Source organism: Pelodiscus sinensis, chromosome 2, assembly GCF_049634645.1.
Source record: "Pelodiscus sinensis isolate JC-2024 chromosome 2, ASM4963464v1, whole genome shotgun sequence".
Classification (NCBI taxonomy): Eukaryota; Metazoa; Chordata; order Testudines; family Trionychidae; genus Pelodiscus; species Pelodiscus sinensis.
Genome location: NC_134712.1, coordinates 165,183,909 through 165,201,200, shown reverse-complemented (window position 1 = coordinate 165,201,200; position 17,292 = coordinate 165,183,909). Strand labels below are relative to the sequence as shown.

The window sequence follows — 17,292 nt, the reverse complement described above, 5'->3', positions numbered from 1 at the left end:
TTGTGTACTCGATACAAATTGTATTGAGTACACAATTAGTCAATAAGGGGCCACTGCAGCTTGCAGTTTAAATGTAATAGAAGCAGCCTGGTTCCCACTACATTTCAACTGCAGAGAACAGTGGGAGTAGATCTGGGACCTGGTGAAAGCTGGGACTACTTCACTCCCAGCTCATACTGAATCCAAGTGGCTCTTACCATGTTTAAAAGGCAGAGCCACTGTGCTCCTACCTCCTCGATCTCAGAGATTGTGCAGGGGGAAGAAGCCAGCTTTTAAACTGGCTCCCCCCAGCACTGGTCCCTGCTTCACTCCTCCCTGCCTCATGCTGCCTCTGAAGTAGAGGCAGAAGGGAACACGTGGTGAAGCTTCTTGCTGGGCAGCACTTACCACCAGCAGCTCCAAGTTGGTGGAACAGAGGCTCAGGCACTCACTACTTGCCCCAGCCCACACCATACCTGGAAGGTGCCAGAAGGGCCCTGTGGGCTGGGGAACACATGCCTTTGTGCACTTCTCTCTGCTGGCACCACTCTCTCAGCTCCCATTAGCCACAGTTCCAATAGAAGCTGCAAGGGGCAATCTCTCTCTCTCACTCTTCCCCCCCCCCCCCCCCCCCCCCAAGGAACCGTGCTGGTCATTTCTGAGAACAGGCTGGCAGTGAGAGGCTGGGGTAATAAGAGAGCCTGGTCTAGCTGCAGCCCCACTAGATATTGCAATTGACTGGGAAGCTCCCCAGGATCAACCAGCTGGTGACCACTTATTTAAGTATATTATGTTGCACATCAGTGGAAGGGGACAGGGTAGATGATTTTTTGAGATTTCTTTCTAGCCTCACAATTTCTATAATTCTATATAAAGGTGAGATTCTAGAGAACAAGACAGCAGCGAGAAGTACTAGTATGCTGTTCTGTCAGATAACCAATGAAACCTTTGAATTAGCACATTATTTCTCTTCCTTTCCCAGTGACTTGAGGCCACTGAAAGCATGAATTGAAGATTCATAAACTGCACTGCAATACCACCACCTCCCCCCCCCCCCCCCCAAGACATTTGTGAGTGAAATTAATGCTCCTGAGTGTAAAAGATTAAGTAAACTGGATGAATCGCAGTGCAGTCTTCGGGACACAACTTTATAACTATTAGTAGACTATCCGATAAGCCTAGGTTTATTGGGTAGTTATTACTCGACTAGCCGCTCCCTCTGTATCATAGGCAGCAGGGCGGGGAGCTGTCTTAAAAGCCGAATCTCCCTAGCACCATTTCCACGGGTGGCAGGGAAGGCAGAACTGCCAGCAGGGGAAATTATGTGAGCCAGGACTGAGTAGTCCCGACTTGTGCTGGGTCCCACATTCTGCACCTCTGCTTTTTAAATGTAAAAAGAGCCTGGAGCTCTTACTAGAGTAAAACTCCAATGGTCCGGCATCTGATGGTCCAGGTTCCTGATGGTGCCGGAAGTGCTCCGGGCAGCCAGACCATTGGAGCTGCGCTGCCCCCAGCTTCCCCATTCAGCCGCTGCTAAAACTGACCAGCAGCTGAATCGGGAAAGCTGGGGGCAGAGCAGCTGGAGTGCCGCCGGGTAGGTCCCGTAGCGCTGCCCCTCGGGGCTGCGGGACCAACCCAGCAGCACCCCCGCTGTCCCCGATTCAGCCACTGCTGATACTGATCTGCGGCTGATTCCAGGAAGCCCAAGGCAGAGCTGCTCTGCCCCGGGCTTTCTGGAGTCAGCCGCTGGTCAGTTTCAGCAGCAGCTGACTTGGGTACACCTGGGACAGAGAAGCTGGGGTGCTGCCGGGTTGGTCCAGTAGCACTGAGGAGCAGCGCTGCGGGACCAACCCAGCAGCACCCCAGCTGCTCTGCCTCAGGCATCCCCAAGAGCAGCTGGGGTGCTGCCGGGTTGGTCTCGCTGCGCCATGGGTCGGCGCTACCCGACCAACCTGGCAGCACTCCAGCTGCTCTGCTACAGGCGTCCCCAATTCAGCTGCTGCTGAAACTGACCAGCAGCAGCTGAATCAGGGATGCCTGGGGCAGAGCTGGACTATCGGAAGGGGGGGCTATGAGGGGTCTGAGGTGGCATCCACCCCACCCCAGATGACTCATAGCCCCCCCCCTTCCGATAGTCCGGCATATCTGATAATCCAGCACCACCTGGGTCCTAAGGTGCCGGATTATTGGAAGTTTACTGTACATTTAAAAAGCAGAGCTGTATTGAACCCCCTTATTGACTAAGAGTAGTTGATGGAAATCCCTAGCTGTGATATGAGTATCAAGGCTACCTGCTGTATAAGATCCTACTTAAAGGACTCCTAATAATTTAAAACACATTAAGAGAGACCCAAGAGAGAATGTCTGGAGCACTATCAAATGAGACTAAATGTTCTTCACCTTATTGTTACTTTCACACCAGCAGCCTACCCAAAAAAAAAAAATCTGTCAACTCTTTTACATAAGAATAGTTCTGTGTGCCTACTGCGCTTGGTCACTTTACATTCTGATGTCACTGAGCGGTATTAGTAATTTTCAGTAATCTAACGAGTCCCAATTAGCATTCACTTTGAGAATGAGTGAAGAACTAATTATTTTGTGCACTAAAAATATTTGAAATTATACCAAAAATTGTTTAAAAATAAAACACTTAAGTACCCAGTCTTATATCTGTGAAGCTACAATGTACAGTTTCACTGTTGCTTCTAAAGAAGTTGTTGACAACTGTTGCATTACTTCATGCAAGTTAATTAACAATTCAAGGGCAGTTTACATAATTAAATATTATTTAAGGAATAATTTAAGGCATCCCTTTTCTTCCTACTGTAGAACTATATTAATAGTAGAGGAAAAATACTGTGTACCTGATCTAGTAAAATCTTTATTTTCCCATTTCAAACAGCAGTACATCAATTCTCAAAAATGCAACTACTTAAACTATGAGACAGTGCAGTAACAGAACACCTGTATTAGCAGACATGCAAATCCAGGGTTCAATCACTGTAGCATTCCTTACACTATGTCTACACATCAGCGTTATTTCGGAATAACTAACGTTATTACAAAATAACAGTCCACATCTACACACAAGCAGTTATTTTGATAGAACGTCGAAATAATATTGAGCTGCAGGACTGCTTAATCGGACTCCTGTAACCCTCACTGTACGAGGAGTAAAGGAAGTCGGGGGACGAGTGCTCTATTTTGAAATAACTGCTGTGAAAACAGCACCAAAAGTTAAAATAAGCTATTTCGACTTAAGCTACGCAATTAGCGTAGCTCAAGTTGCGTACTTATTTCGAGTTTAGCCCTGCTGTGTAGATATCCCCTTAGTGAAGTAAATAGGAGATCCACCCACACTTAGAGGACTTTGCTCATTCTGCATTATATGTAGTAAACATTAGAAAATTCCAAAATTAGGCAAACCAAAGTGAAGTCAATTGTTTGGGCTTTTTCATATTACACTGTAAACTAAATGCTAATGTTAATCAATATTCATGCTCCCTCACACGTATAAAAACACTTAAAGTGTAATATCAATTTAGTTTGGCTGTCATAGCTCTAGCGCTAAATGTGCTTATTACTTAAAATATATGCTTCCTTAGTAAAATAATATTGAAATTGAATTTTGTATTGAAAATTAAAGAGACACAAACACTCCCCACAAAACTGTGCCCTTTGTATGTTTTATTCTTTAACTTTGATAAGCTTTCATAATAACTTCCAATTTTGTACAATTTCATGCACAAAGATTCCATGTATCAATGGGAATAATTCTGTGTGTTAAGATTCCAAGTATCACTATTAGGACGAGAGCATTTGCACCCATAATATTTAAAATATGTCAGACAAACCCTGTAGAAATAGGTATGCAGAAACTGCAAACAAAAAGATTTAAGTAGAGAAAATTAAAAAGATCTGTGTGAATTCACACAGTCATGGTGAATACTAGGCTATTGCAGCCAAGTAATCCTTAACTTCAGTTGGTGTCAGCCTTCTAAACCCTGCTTCATTACAAATCCCAACTTCTATGTTATCTTCTGTCATTTGCCCTTCAAAGCTTTCCTGTTGAAGAGAAAAGAGAGTTTCCGTAACTATACCAATAATTTCATACAACTGTAAGAAACCTATTTAAGGCATTTCTCTAACCTTTAATGTTAAGATAGCTGTGTGAATGGCATCTTCAAGTTCCAAATCTTCATTGTATCTACAAAAAAGAATCAGATCACAGTTCTGTATGAACCTAAAATATTCTCTCAAAGGCCACTAGAATCCTAATGTATTTAAGAGTCTAAGAAACATGCAACTAAGGATGCAAAAAGTAATTTAAAAATATAACTGTAACTGCTAAAAATCATAGTGGTTACATGCGCTGCAGGCTCTGTCCCATAAAGCTTAAATAAGCTTTAGACTGCAGAGTCTGCAGTGAAGCCTCCCTAGGAGCAGGGATGGCAAGGGCAAGGGCTTCTAGTCCCGCTCCTGAGGAGCCAACATGTAACCCACAGCAGGGGTTAAATTAAAATTCTGAGTTTGGCTAAAACAGATGTACATATCAGTATTTTAAGACAGTGGTTCTCAACCAGGGAAACGTGTACCCTGGAGATACTCAGGGTCTTCTAGGGGACATAGCAGCTCTTCTAGAAATATGCTGAATTTCATAAGAAGTTACATAAAAAGCATTAGTGAAGTCTGCACAAACTAAAATTTCTCACAGATAACAGCTTGTTTATATTGCACTAGATACACTGAAACGAAGTACAATATTTATGTTCCAATTGATTTATTTTATAAATAAATGGTAAAATGGGGAAGTAAGAGTGCTGGTGACACACCTGTATTTTTATGTTTGATTTTGTAAGTAAATAGTTTTTAAGTGAGGTGAAGCTTGGGAATACACAAGGCAAATCAGACTCCTGAAAGGGGTACAATAGTTTGGAAAAAATGAGAGCCACTGTGTTAGGAGTATGGCTGGTAATGCAGAAGCGTTACCTTTTTTCAAGGAAAGTTTTTCCATTCACATAATTTTTTCCCATTGCTGTGGCTTTCCATGCAAAGTAAGCACCCTGGATTGATGAAAACATATTAAACATATTACATGAAAACAATGTAACGCTAACACATACTTATCATTCAATTGATTTGTAAAATAGAATACAATTTGTGAAAAAGTTTTTGATTTGGATATTTAAGGGCTCCTAATAATCAATTCAAAGCTCTGAAAGAATTGTTTTTGAGGACTGGCTTTTTAAATATTTGATGCTGAAAAAGTACAAATGTTCTTTTACTTAAGACACTGTGTACTTTAAGCTGACATTTCACCCCTTCTTTTTCATGATGTAAAAAGATCACGCTTAAAAACAATTTCAAATGTGTGGGGGGTTTTTAGCCAAATTGAAAGTTTTGCATTATTGGGAAAGATATAAGACTAACTCATCAGAAAAAGTATGCCTTTACTCTCTATTAGAATGGATTTTATATATTTTATGATAAATGACAAATTGCATAACTGTTTTATAAATTTATTATTCAAACTATAGGTTGCATGTCCCTAAACTGAGACTCTCTGGTCTGGCAACATCCGTGGTCTGGCATGACCAGACATTCCTAGATGCAACAGACCCAGAGCAGGAGGGCCAGCAACTGGGAGCCCAGCGCAGCCAGATGAGTCTGGTGGCAGAGGGACCAGGGCAATCCAGGTGGTGGCGGAACGTGATCAAGGCTGCTGGCCACCCAGTAAAGGGGTCAGGGCCACAGCAGCCCAGGAGAAGCCTGGCTGACACCACACTGTGATTGGGGTTGGGGCCACATGCTGCCCGGCAGTGGGGCTAGGGCCACAGCAACCCGGCCGACAGCAGGTCTGGGGCTGTTCAGTAGGCAGCCCAGCTGGGCTGAAGGAACCAGCAACAGGGAAGAACAGTGGGATGAAGGGCCAATGTCAGCGAACCTCCCTGGTTTGGCACATTCCCCCATACCAATTCTGCGAAGGCATGAAAGAAAACAGTTTTGTATAAAATCAAAAACAAAAATATTGAAAAATTCCAAAGTCTAAAAATATATTTCAGGTCACACTAAAGTGTTTTGTTTTCAAGATTTTTAATTATTTCAAACTGAAAAAAGCAAAATCTTTTATTTAAAAAGTATTGAAATTAAATGTTTTGACTTTTGGGGATGTCTTTTTCAAATGAATTATTTGGCAAAATTAACACAAATTCATGAAATATTTGTGTTGCGAAGTCTCTTTTGCACAAAAAATACATTGAAAAAATATATGCACTGACACAGAACAGTGAATCTGCAAAATAAGTTTATAGTCCTGTTACTTTAAGCGTGAATTAATTTTGATCATGTTACATGTGAATTAGATGAAATTTGATCACCTCCTTTTTCAGTCACCAAGTCTCCCCGTTCCCACCCCACAGGTATCTCACAAATACTACTTATAATATAATATCCCTCTGAAAAACACTCAGTCAATTTACAATTGAAAGATACTTACAGATGGATCAGACTGAAATAGATATGGTCGTCCCTCATTCCAACCACATATTAACAATGACACTCCGAAAGGACGTACACCACTGAAGGGAGAGAAAAAGAAAACCTATAACTATTCCTTAAATCTAAAATTGTCTATTTTAAAACGTTCTTCAGACCCTTATATACATTATTTCCTTTCCCGATATTAATTTTTTAAAATGAAATTAGGCATAATCAAATCCTTCTTCCTCACAACTTAATCATGATGGATAATTAACTAGGGCTCTCTTGTCTATTTTGGCATTATAACAGACATCTTTTCATTGCAGACCCTCTTAAAAATACTGAATGGGAATAGTCCATAGTCCAAAAATTTAAGATATACAGAGATATTTTACCTTTATGCTCTCAAGACACTTACTAGTACATTCCACCCACTGTCATATGAACAGTTAGCAGTTTCCCTCTCATCCACACTATACTGTAATGACCTTTTTCTGACCAAGATCCTTCCTCTCGTTTAAACATAAAATCTTAAGTGTTCATTGTTTAGTTGATTACTAAACATTTACACAGTATCTTTCACCTCCACATCAGAAAACACCCTATGAACACCATCATGAGTTAGGTAAGTATTTTACAGACGGGGAAACTTGACACAGAAAGGGTAAATAACTTCTCATGTACATGAAAAGCAGCCCTGAGGCAGGAAAGCATACATTTGAGTAAAAAAAAAAAAAAAATGAAAAATAGTATTTTGTAAAACCAGACAACACTACAGCAAGTTTAGTAAGAATTGCTTACCCAGACTGTGTGTACTCCTGCATCACAGATGCAATTCTCTGTACTAGTTGAGCTGTTGGAATGGGCTCATGGTAGACCAAGTAATATTGTTGGGCAAGCTTCCGAGCTCTGTGCACAAGTACTCTACAAAAGAGCAAAATTAAAAAAATACATATATATTTATAGGAAATGGTAGAATATCTATGATAATTAAGCTAAAAGTTCTACTATAACAACATTGACACTGAAGATAAATTACTCAGGACTAAATAATTATGTAAGGAAATGAATACGTGTGTTCCAGTGTGATATTATGCAGCAACTTAGAAGTCACTCTGAGGCATAAGGGAATATGAAACCTTATTTTATTTGAACGTCTTTCTTTCATAAAAGTTTGATTCTCTAAGTATAAATGTTGTTTTGTATTTATGATTCAATTGTTAAAAGATAAAAAAAAATTCTTAACACAAATGGTAACACCCCACCAACCAGCATGATTAACCCTTAAAAGACAACTGATGGATTTAATATTTTTGGGAAATGGTTGAGAGGTGGCTTGGAGATCAGAAAGGCCTATTTGCAGCAGAGGCTTCAGTTTTGTGAATTAAAATATCTAGATCAAGACCACTACAAAAACCTTCTCCAACAGCAGCAATCTTCTCATACCTGTAATCAGGACCCATACCACTATACACCAGGCCTATGTGTTTAGTAATTGATTCTACTTTGTGTACACTCCTTTCATCATAGAGAATGGATTTCTGTTTCTTCTCAGTTGCCAACACTACCCCATTTGCAGCTGGAAAGAAAAAGATACATTTTTGTGTTTATACATTCAATATCAAAAGCTTATCAAAAGCAACTAAAGCAAATAACAGGTTTGCTAACATTTGAAAAAATTATTCTCTTTCCCATGGATCTCAAGATTTCCATTAGCACATTAAGCCGCCATCCCTGATAATAGCTACCCCGTCATACACAAGGGGTTGGGCATATCTCCTTCATCCTTTTAAAATGCATGTAAGAAAGATACTGCGATATCCACATTAGCTATAACTGTTAAGTAAATTAGTTAAAAACTAGAACTACCTACCAAAGGAAAAAGAATCAGAATAAAGATTAATTTTCTCTATTAAAGCTCTCTCTAAAATGGATTTTTTTTCAAAATGTATATTCCTCTTAGCTACCTTTCTATTTATAGTCTCTTTGCTTTTCCGACTTTTAAAATTATTTATCTGAAAATCAATAATGAAAAATATTATGGCAACCAAATGCATGTGAAAATCCACCTAAAAAGGGCAAAGACAATGCAATTCTACACTACCTTGTAAATCACATCTCCCTAGTTCCCCATAGAGTAACTAGGAAATATGCATTTTCCAAGAGCCAAAAATGCATTGGGATTCTCCCTACAATGCACTGGATTAAAACCCAGAGCCTTGAATTAACTGTCTCTTAATATACCATTGAAAATGTCTTATACCTTTAATTCCAACTGATGGGGCCCCTCCAGCGACCGCTGCCAAAGCATATTCAATCTGAACAAGTTTACCAGAAGGGCTAAAAAGGAGAACACATACAATTCAGTCATAAGATGCTTTATGAAGAAAATATCCCCAAGTATTAATTTACTGATAATGAGGTTTTTGACATTATACCTATGGATGTTAGAAAAGCGTCCCATCAAAAAATAATCTACTTTTGCCTAAGTTGTTTGAACATCAGCTTGCACAAGAATACATTTGTTTTTGGACTGTGATAATGACAAAAAGCAATACATGTGAAAACAGTGACTTGTATTATTAAGGGTTTTTTTTGGGGGGGGGGTAATTTAGAGAAACAAAAGACGAGCAGATTTTTAAGTAAATTTCAGGAAAAATAGTAGCTGTTTTGAGTTAAAAGGTTTGTAACTCCATTAGGAAATACAATTTCCAAACTGTGCTTAAACATTCAAAACATTAAACTACAAATTTAGATGTGTCTAACAGGCACATTCATAAAAAGTCTCCCCCGAAATTCTATATTTAATGTAGAAATTCTTAATCTGCTGTCTTTCAATACAATTTAGGTCAATACTTTGCAGCTTTAGTGCTTCTGGCCTTTCCTCTCCCCCTCCAATAAAGTTGTGTGGGCTCTCCATGGTAGTGCAGATTTCTGCCTTTCAGTTTCTATTTCGGTTAAGTGGTGGCATGTTTCTGGTTATTTTAGAACTAGGTTTATGTGAGTAAAGCTGAGCAGAAATTCAAGTGTTACCAAACACAACTTGAGTTAAGGACACTTTCTAGTGAGGTGGAGGGTTTGGATTTTGTTTGTGTTTAATGTTTGCGTCTCCCCCTTTCCACTCAAGTCCACGCGCGCAGAGCAAGCTGCCCGCCTGCTGCAACAGGCTAGACGTGCCCCGGAGCCCCACCGAGGAGAGCGCGGGCAGGGGAGATGCGCAGGGACCGTGTCACTTTCTAGCCCAGCGCTGCCTGCCAAGCCGGCCCCTGGGAAAGCAGGGCCCGGTCTCCCCAGCTACGGCCCGTTCAGAGCAGCCCCTCGGTGATGCGCATCGGCACCGCCGCGGGGACAACTCCACCCCCGGCGCGGGCACAGCAGGCTGGGCTGGCCCCCCGCTACAGGCGCAGCGCCGGAGCAGGATCGGGACCTCGCGACGGGGCCTGAAAAGCGAACGCTCGCCCGCTGGCCGGACCCCGCCGCCGGGCCGGGATGGGGGGAGGAGGCGAGGACTGCGCCACCCACCCACCTCCCTCGCGCCGCCGCCGCCCCGGTCCCGGTCCCGGCCCCGGCCCCGCCGCTACCTGAAGGTGGTGAGAGAGAAACTGTAGCCGCGCTCCGCCGCCATCTTGGTCCAAACCCGGCCGCGGCGCTGCCCAGTCACCGGCTCGCTCCGCCCAGTCCGGCGCCGGATCCTGATTGGGGGAGACGGGGAGCAGCGCGATGCATGGCGGGAATTCCCCTTCTTTCGGGAGCTAATAGCTTCCCGGGGAGCGAATGCGGGTCGACGCCGCGAGGCATGCCGGGGCTTGTAGTCCGAGGAGGGCCGCGCGCAGGGGATGCTGGGAGAGGCAATCCCGCGCCCGGCGGGCGATGTTTCGGCCGCGCGAGAGAGAAGCCCGACTCGTTTTCCCAGACGGCCCCGCGGCCTCTCTCTCTCTCTCTCTCTCTCTGCGCTTGCGTGCGCCGCGGAAGGAAAATGGCGGCGCTGGTGGTGTTCTGGTCTCCGGCTCGCGGTTTCCTGCGGCGCTGCTGGGGGCAGCTGGAGCGGAGCCTCCTGCCGGGACTGCCCGGCCCGCCGTGGGGTAGGTAGAGCCCGGCCGGTCTGCTGCCTGGGCCTGGGCCGCCCGCGCCGAGCTCCCGCCCCGGCCTCAGCGCCAGACCCGCCCCGCGTCCTCTGAGCTAGACCCCGCCTGCCGGGCCCCCGTCTCGCTGCAGGGCGCGGGGAGTTGGGATTTGTCACCCTGAGCCGGGTGGGGTTCTGGGCGAGCTTCCCAAAGGGAGCAGCGGGGGCAAAAACCTGACCTGGCTCCAAGACCGAATGTGCTAAGGTTGCTCTGGGACTGCTCGCAGCGCCTGTGATGGGACGGGCGCTAGACCAGGTCTCAGGGGTGTTAGCAGGTAACTAGTGCTGCGCGTTGGGTAGCCCCTTCAGTCGGTTAAATGGTTAAACACAGCGTTAGCCCTACGTTCAACAAATTATATGGGATTTTACATTTCCACTCTCAATTGCTGCAGAGAATTCTTGTACAGATGCCTGGCGGTTGGGTCTTGCCCATATGCTCAGGATCTAACTGATTGCCATATTCGGGGTTGGAAATAGGGATGTAAGCAAGTAGTCAACTTTCCCTAGGCTTATCAGGTAATCGAGATGACTACTTGAATTCCTCCCACCCCAACCCTCTTGCTGCCTCTGTATCAGCCAGCAGTCCCCAGCATTGTCTCTGTGGTGCTGCCTGCTCCCTCTAGAAGAGGCAGCAGTGCAGGGAGGGGTAGGCTGTAATGAAGCAGCCTTTGCCTACCGTGGGTCCACAAAGCAGCCCCAGTCTGCAGCCAGCCTCGGCCACCGCAGACAGGGGCTGCTCCCAAGCAGGCAGCCCAGATTGATACTGGCTCGTGCTGGGTCCAGGACCTACCAGTGTTGCAGCTCTGCAGTTGAAATGTACTAACAGCTGGGTGGGCAGGCAGCCTGGCTCTTAGTACATTTAAACTGCAGAGGTGCAATGGGGTATGTCCCATGCTGGGTGCAAGCTAGGACTGAGCGCCTTCCCTTTTTGATTATTTGTGGAGTCGATAGAATTTTTATCAACTACACGATTAGCCAGTTACCCACCTCTTAACATCCTTAGTTGGAAAGGAGTTTTCCTCTGGGTCACATTGGCAGAATTTTTTTTTTTTTTTTGGCTTCCCTCTGCAGCAAAGGGTACAGGACATTTTGCAGGTTTTAAGTAGTGTAAATTGTGGATTCTTTGTAATTTGAAGTCTTTAAGTCAAGAGTCTCTGAGTCGCAGGCCAGTCCTGGCCAGAGCAATTTTTGCAATCAAGCCCAGGGCTTCTACTGATTTTATAATCTTTGAATCCTGCCATGGAGATTATTAATATCTGAAAGACTGATTGAGGTCAGTTTATAATCATAGGGTTGGAAGATTCCTCAGGAGGTTTTAGAGTCCAACCCCCTGATAAAAGCATCACCAGTACCATCTAAATCATCCCAGCCAGTGCTTTGTCAAGCTGGGACTTAAAAACCTCTAGGGATGGATAGTCTTCCACCTCCCTAGGTAATCCATTCCAGCACTTCACCTTCCTCCTAGTGAAATAGTTTTTCCTAATATCCAACCTAAACTGCTCCACTGCAACTTGACTCCATTGCTTCTCTGTTCTGTCATCTGTCACTGAGAATACCCCCTCCATCCTCTTTGGAACACCCCTTCATGTAGTTGAAGGCTGCTATGAAATCCCCCCTTATTTAGTCTACAGAAGAGTAAGATCAAATCTTCAGTCTTTCCGTGTAAGTCATGTGTTCCATCTCCCTAATCATTTTGGGGGGTAGGCATGCATACCTACCACCATTTTTGTCAGCAGACATCAATCTAGGGCACGATTAGGAGACAGCTATGTGTGGGAATAAGAATCTTAGCTGTGCTTTTCAAGAGTTGTGTAGGTTTGTGGTTTGCATTTTCTTACAGTTCTTTTCAGAGAGATATAGGGAGACTAAAAGTGAGTATTTCCTGGCTTTCTAATAGGGAAAGAACTGCGTGTTAAAGATTTTTTTGTCGTTTAATTCAGTCTTTGTATTGTCCTGCATGGATCATCTGTATCTTTTCATAACACTACAAATAAATGATCATTTTATTCAGTTTGTCAGTAGAGCCATGTCTGTGTAAACTTCATTATTTCACTTGTCTTTTAACACATTGCCAAAGCATTGGATTTGATTACCTAAACAACTACGTGGATGAAGACTATTTTTAGTGCATTTTTTTCCTCTCTTTTTCTCAAGCACCAGCATTGGCTGTTCAGACTCCAGCTACTCTTCTTGAGCCAGTGGAAGATATTAGGGAAGAATGTAATGAGGCTCCAAACTTTTTAGATAGCATCTTTTGGATGGCAGCTCCCAAGAAGAGACGTACCATTGAGGTGAACCGGTGCAGACGAAGAAACCCTAAGAAACTTATAAAAGTCAAGGTAATATGTGACATTTCTATTGGCTTATCATCTCATTCATTTAAAATAGCTTTTAAAAATGCACAGTATGTTTATAAAGCATTTACCTTGTGCTCATTTTCTAAAGCCCAAGAAAAATATTGATGGTCAAATACCTTAAGAAACCTCTCTGTAAATTTTCTTTAAAGATATTTAAAATATGCATTTCACATACAATGGACATTCTGAGTGATACAATCAAAAATGCAACCTTACGCTACGTTTTAAAATAAAATTACAGTTGAGGTCAGTGTTCCCTCTAATTTTTTCCACCAGTGAACAGAATGAATTTTCTTATGTACACCGATATGAAGGTGTTGTGTTGAAATCCAAACCAATAAAATATGAAATTTCCTTATACAGTTCAGTGTGAGTAAAATGCCTAAATATCCTGCACATCACAATGAGCTTATGCGTTTTGAAGCTCAATTCTGCAGACGTTATCAGGAGTAACACCTTAGCTTAGGGATTGTTTGTGGTAGTAAACACTTGTCCCAGCAGTCACTTTCTAGAGTCAAGCCCTGGTAACAGGAACAGCTATACATTTTGCAAATTAGTAAGAGAATAAAACATGCAGTTGATTCATTCAGTTTGATAAGTGGTTAGTTCATAATTTTATACTTGAGGCTATAGAAATAAATAGAACCATAGTATGTTTTAAAGCAGCATTTCTTAAACTGTGATCCGTGGTACACCGGTGTGCCGTGAGGCAGTCGGATGTGTGCTGTGGAGATATGGTGACCATACGTCCCTTTTTTTCCCGGGGCAGTCCCGGATTTAAAGACATCCAGCATTAGCGTGGCACAGCAGCAACTCCCTGCCTCCACCCAGCACATAAGCGGCTCCCTTGGTGCTTTGTACAGGCAGTCAGGGCCACTGCCAGTGGCGCACAGTGTCCAGAGTTCCAGCTCCCATGCAGCACGCGCTGCTGTCCGGCATGCCCCCCACCCCGCTACCTGTGGCCCCCTTCCCTCTGCTGCGGGACTGCCTCCGCTATGCACCATCAGCCCGGCCTGTTCCATCCACAGTCAGCTGCCACTGCTGCCGGACGGGGAGGGGCACTGGTTGGAGCCAGTGAGATGCTCCAGGGAGTTGCCGCCAGAGTCCCGGCAGAGACCGCGCAGAGCCTGGCTGGAGTCTGCAGAGTGGGGTACATTTGGACTCAGCCGGTGTGCTCTGTGCACGACCCTTTCTCTCCCTGCCCCTTCCCACCCCACTGGGGGAGCCGCAGTGCACAGACCCACTCGCTCTGCTGTGCTCCGCAAGCCAGGTCTGGTGGGCTGGGGGGTTTCTCCCCTCCCCTCCCACCCCCGCTCACCTAATGGGAGCCAAAACTGGTGCGGGGACTGGAATGCAGCACTAACATTAGTACCATGGGTGGCCCAGCTCCAGGCCCGGCAAGCCATCCTGCCTTGGAAGCAGCTAGGGATTTCTAGCTGACAGAGGTCAGGGCTGTGGGGATTTCTGGGGCCTGACCATAGACTCCAGCCCCGCAAACTGGAAGGCAAAAGGTGAAGGAGGAGGGGCTTGGAGAGCTAGGGGGAAGGAGGATGGGAGAGGAAGGGACATGTGCTGAGGGGAGGGGGGCAGGGCAGGAGAAGAAAGGGGAAGGCACCAAGGGGCAGGGTGGCCAAGTGGAGACAATGAGGAAAAGGGCAGGAGGTGGGAAGGAAGGTGTCAGTGGGGGTGGAAAGGTGTGGAGGGGACAGCATAATGTGAGGAGAGGGGAAGGGCATTGGGGGCAAGAGGAAGCAGGGGGAGGTGCTGGGAGAAGGGTTGAAAGGAGGGGTGGGCATGAGGAAGGTGGGGATGGAGCAAGTCATGTGTGAGGGCACAGAGGGGCATGAGAGGAACTGAAGCAGAGGGTGGTGAGGGGATGGGCATCAGGGAGAAAGGGCAGGGGCAGCAAGGGAAGGAAGAAGCACCAGGAGGGTGCAGGGATAAGGGATGGTGCAGGTGCCAGGGAATTCTGGGGGTGAAGCAGAAGGGCAGACACCTGCAGGGGGGAGACCAGCACCAGGGGGGAGAGGGGTGGATGGGGGCCAAACACATCCCCTATGGGTAGGAGATGGTGTGAAAAGTTCTTAGAGGGGGTTACTTTTAGTTCTGGTCATGTGTCCATCTTGACCCTGAGAGTCAGGGGCATAGTAAACAGAGGTCAGAGGGTGTAGGTAATGTGTCCCTAATTTTGGTTCAGAAAATATGGTCACCATGCGCAGAGAGAACAGAGTTCAAATGGCCGTTCAAAAGGGGCAAGCTTCCTTTTGGGGGGGGGGGGGGGGGGGGGGTTCCAACAAAAATTCTTGGTGTTCCCCATAAAAAAACAAATTATTGTTTTTTGCTGTTCCTCGGTCTTAAAAAGTTTAAGAAACACTGTTTTAAAGTCTTTGTAATATGAAATTGCATTACAATTTTCTACTACTAAATTTTTGCTTTTAAGTAGGGAGAGATGCTAAGCTTTTTGTTTTGTTTTGTTTAAATTGTGATGACTAGTAGAACTGGGTATCAGTGAATTTGGAATTTGCATGGCAGTATTACATATTGTTTTCTAGGGAAAATGATACATCTCACTAAAATTAAATTGAGGTTTAATGAAACACATAGCTATTGCTCATTACCTTAACCTATCATTTATTTGTATTTTATGAAGTTTTTCCTGTTTGTTCCAACTTCTCTTAACTTTCCTTTATTATCTTTTTAGACAAATATAGATATTTGTCCTGAATGTGGCAATCTGAAACAGAAACATGTCCTTTGTGGCTATTGTTACAAAAAGATTAAAATGGAAACTGGTCTCATAAGGATCCAGATAAAGGAAAAGGAAGCAGGGCCTTTTAATGCTCCCACTGTAGAGACTGTAGTCTTATATGAGGGAGAGAAGCCAACAGAACAAGATGAAGGCAAGCGGATCATTGAAAGAAACAGAAAGCGCCCAAGCTGGTTCACACAGAATTGATTCCACAGAACTATAGAAATGTCATCAAAACCAGTTAATACTAAAGGAAAGAAAAAAATGCTTATCAAGAATGCTATGTTTTTTAATTCATGTAATATTAAGATGGGAAGCTGTCATCTTTTGGACAATTTGCTTCAGAAGCATTTCCTTTATGTGAGAATGAAAGTCATTGCAGTGGGAAACATCTGAATGTAATAGCATTATAGTTGTAAAAAGAGGAGAAATTCAGGAACATCTTTATATTGAGGTACACTCTTATTGCACGTTAAGTACAACATATTGCTTCAATGCTGTATTGTTCTAAATTGAAATGGTGATTTTTACTTATTGGAATAATGTAAAATACATTCTCAGTTGTTTAAAAAAGTATTAAAAATTCTATAAGAATAGGAATTCTCTGTGGGTTTTTTGTTTTTATTTTTTGACTGTTATTCTGAAACAGTTGTCTGGGCTTTTCAAAAATCTGTTGATTGGATGTCAAGAATATTAACAGAAAAATATCAATTTAAAAAATGTATGAAGAGACATAAGCAGCAGGGGTAATTTTCAAGTGGGCCTCTATGAAATAGAGTTGTTTTGAGTTAGGCAGTTCATTTAGAGTAAGGGAGTAGGCCATAAGTTCTGTTACATTCTTTGCACTGACTAGTGGCAAAAGAATATAACAGAACTTGACGGCCTAGTCCCTTGCTCTAAATGAAATGCCCAGCTCAAAACAAGTCATCTAACATCTGTTTATCAAGATGTGAAAATAGAAACTTATCTTAGATGGATTTTACGTGATCTTTAGTAATTGTTAAATACTTAGAAATCCTTAGCCGAACGGACAAACATTATTAAACATATTCACTGGCAACTTTTTATAACGTCAATAATACATATCAGGGATTTCCAAATGGTGGTGTGCCGCAACCACAAAACTTGATCAGGTGACCGAGGCTGTTCTGTAGTTGTCCTAGTTAACCAGGTCCCTACTGTTTTGAGGGCTAGTCTGCATTTTCTATGCTGAACTTTTTGTGGGTAGGACGAAGAGTGCACTTCTCTGCAATACATATGTTTCAAGTCTCAGGATGTTGTTTCTCTTTGCAGGGAGGGTGCAAAACCACCCTGCACTGGCAACTCTTGCTTCTCAGTGTCTTCAGTGATGGCTAGATGAATCTTCCCTTTTTCCATTACAGGCAGTCCCCGAGTTACGCGGATCCGACTTATGTTGGATCCGCAGTTACGAACGGGGCCCTCTCTCTCCCTGGTCTCCAGCAGACCAGGGAGAGGAAGCAAAGCGGCGGAACACGCGGGCAGCGGACAGCCCAGACGCGTCTGGGCTGTCCGCCGCCCGCATGCTCCGCGGTTTTGCTCTGCTTTGCTCCCCGTCCCCCTGGTCTGCAGAGCAAAGCCGCGGA

General features: G+C 44.0%; 2 protein-coding genes across 2 annotated transcripts; one reads left to right on the top strand and one right to left on the bottom strand.

The window, feature by feature from the left end:
• Positions 1 to 3,651: 3,651 nt before the first annotated feature.
• Positions 3,652 to 10,194, bottom strand: PSMA2 (proteasome 20S subunit alpha 2). Its single transcript, XM_075921724.1, has 8 exons — positions 10,041 to 10,194; positions 8,723 to 8,799; positions 7,906 to 8,038; positions 7,261 to 7,383; positions 6,476 to 6,557; positions 4,969 to 5,042; positions 4,129 to 4,186; positions 3,652 to 4,044 (listed from the first exon to the last, which is right to left on the bottom strand). The coding sequence occupies exons 1-8, from the start codon at positions 10,082 to 10,084 to the stop codon at positions 3,928 to 3,930; spliced, it is 708 nt and encodes a 235-aa protein (XP_075777839.1). The 5' UTR covers positions 10,085 to 10,194; the 3' UTR covers positions 3,652 to 3,927.
• A 226-nt stretch (positions 10,195 to 10,420) lies between these two features.
• On the top strand, positions 10,421 to 16,288 carry MRPL32 (mitochondrial ribosomal protein L32). The gene is made up of 3 exons (XM_075921723.1): positions 10,421 to 10,541; positions 12,737 to 12,921; positions 15,641 to 16,288. The coding sequence occupies exons 1-3, from the start codon at positions 10,436 to 10,438 to the stop codon at positions 15,893 to 15,895; spliced, it is 546 nt and encodes a 181-aa protein (XP_075777838.1). The 5' UTR covers positions 10,421 to 10,435; the 3' UTR covers positions 15,896 to 16,288.
• The last annotated feature ends 1,004 nt before the right edge of the window (positions 16,289 to 17,292 follow it).

Excerpts from the sequence above, each read along its gene's own strand:
- PSMA2 (XM_075921724.1), bottom strand. The coding sequence starts at position 10,084 with ATGGCGGCGGAGCGCGGCTACAGTTTCTCTCTCACCACCTTCAG. Across the intron at positions 6,558-7,260 it reads CAGGAGTACACACAGTCTGG|TGGTGTACGTCCTTTCGGAG; the intron begins GTAAGCAATTCT and ends CTCTCCCTTCAG. Across the intron at positions 5,043-6,475 it reads TATTTCAGTCTGATCCATCT|GGTGCTTACTTTGCATGGAA; the intron begins GTAAGTATCTTT and ends TCATCAATCCAG.
- MRPL32 (XM_075921723.1), top strand. The coding sequence starts at position 10,436 with ATGGCGGCGCTGGTGGTGTTCTGGTCTCCGGCTCGCGGTTTCCTGCGG. Across the intron at positions 10,542-12,736 it reads ACTGCCCGGCCCGCCGTGGG|CACCAGCATTGGCTGTTCAG; the intron begins GTAGGTAGAGCC and ends CTTTTTCTCAAG. Across the intron at positions 12,922-15,640 it reads AGAAACTTATAAAAGTCAAG|ACAAATATAGATATTTGTCC; the intron begins GTAATATGTGAC and ends TTATCTTTTTAG.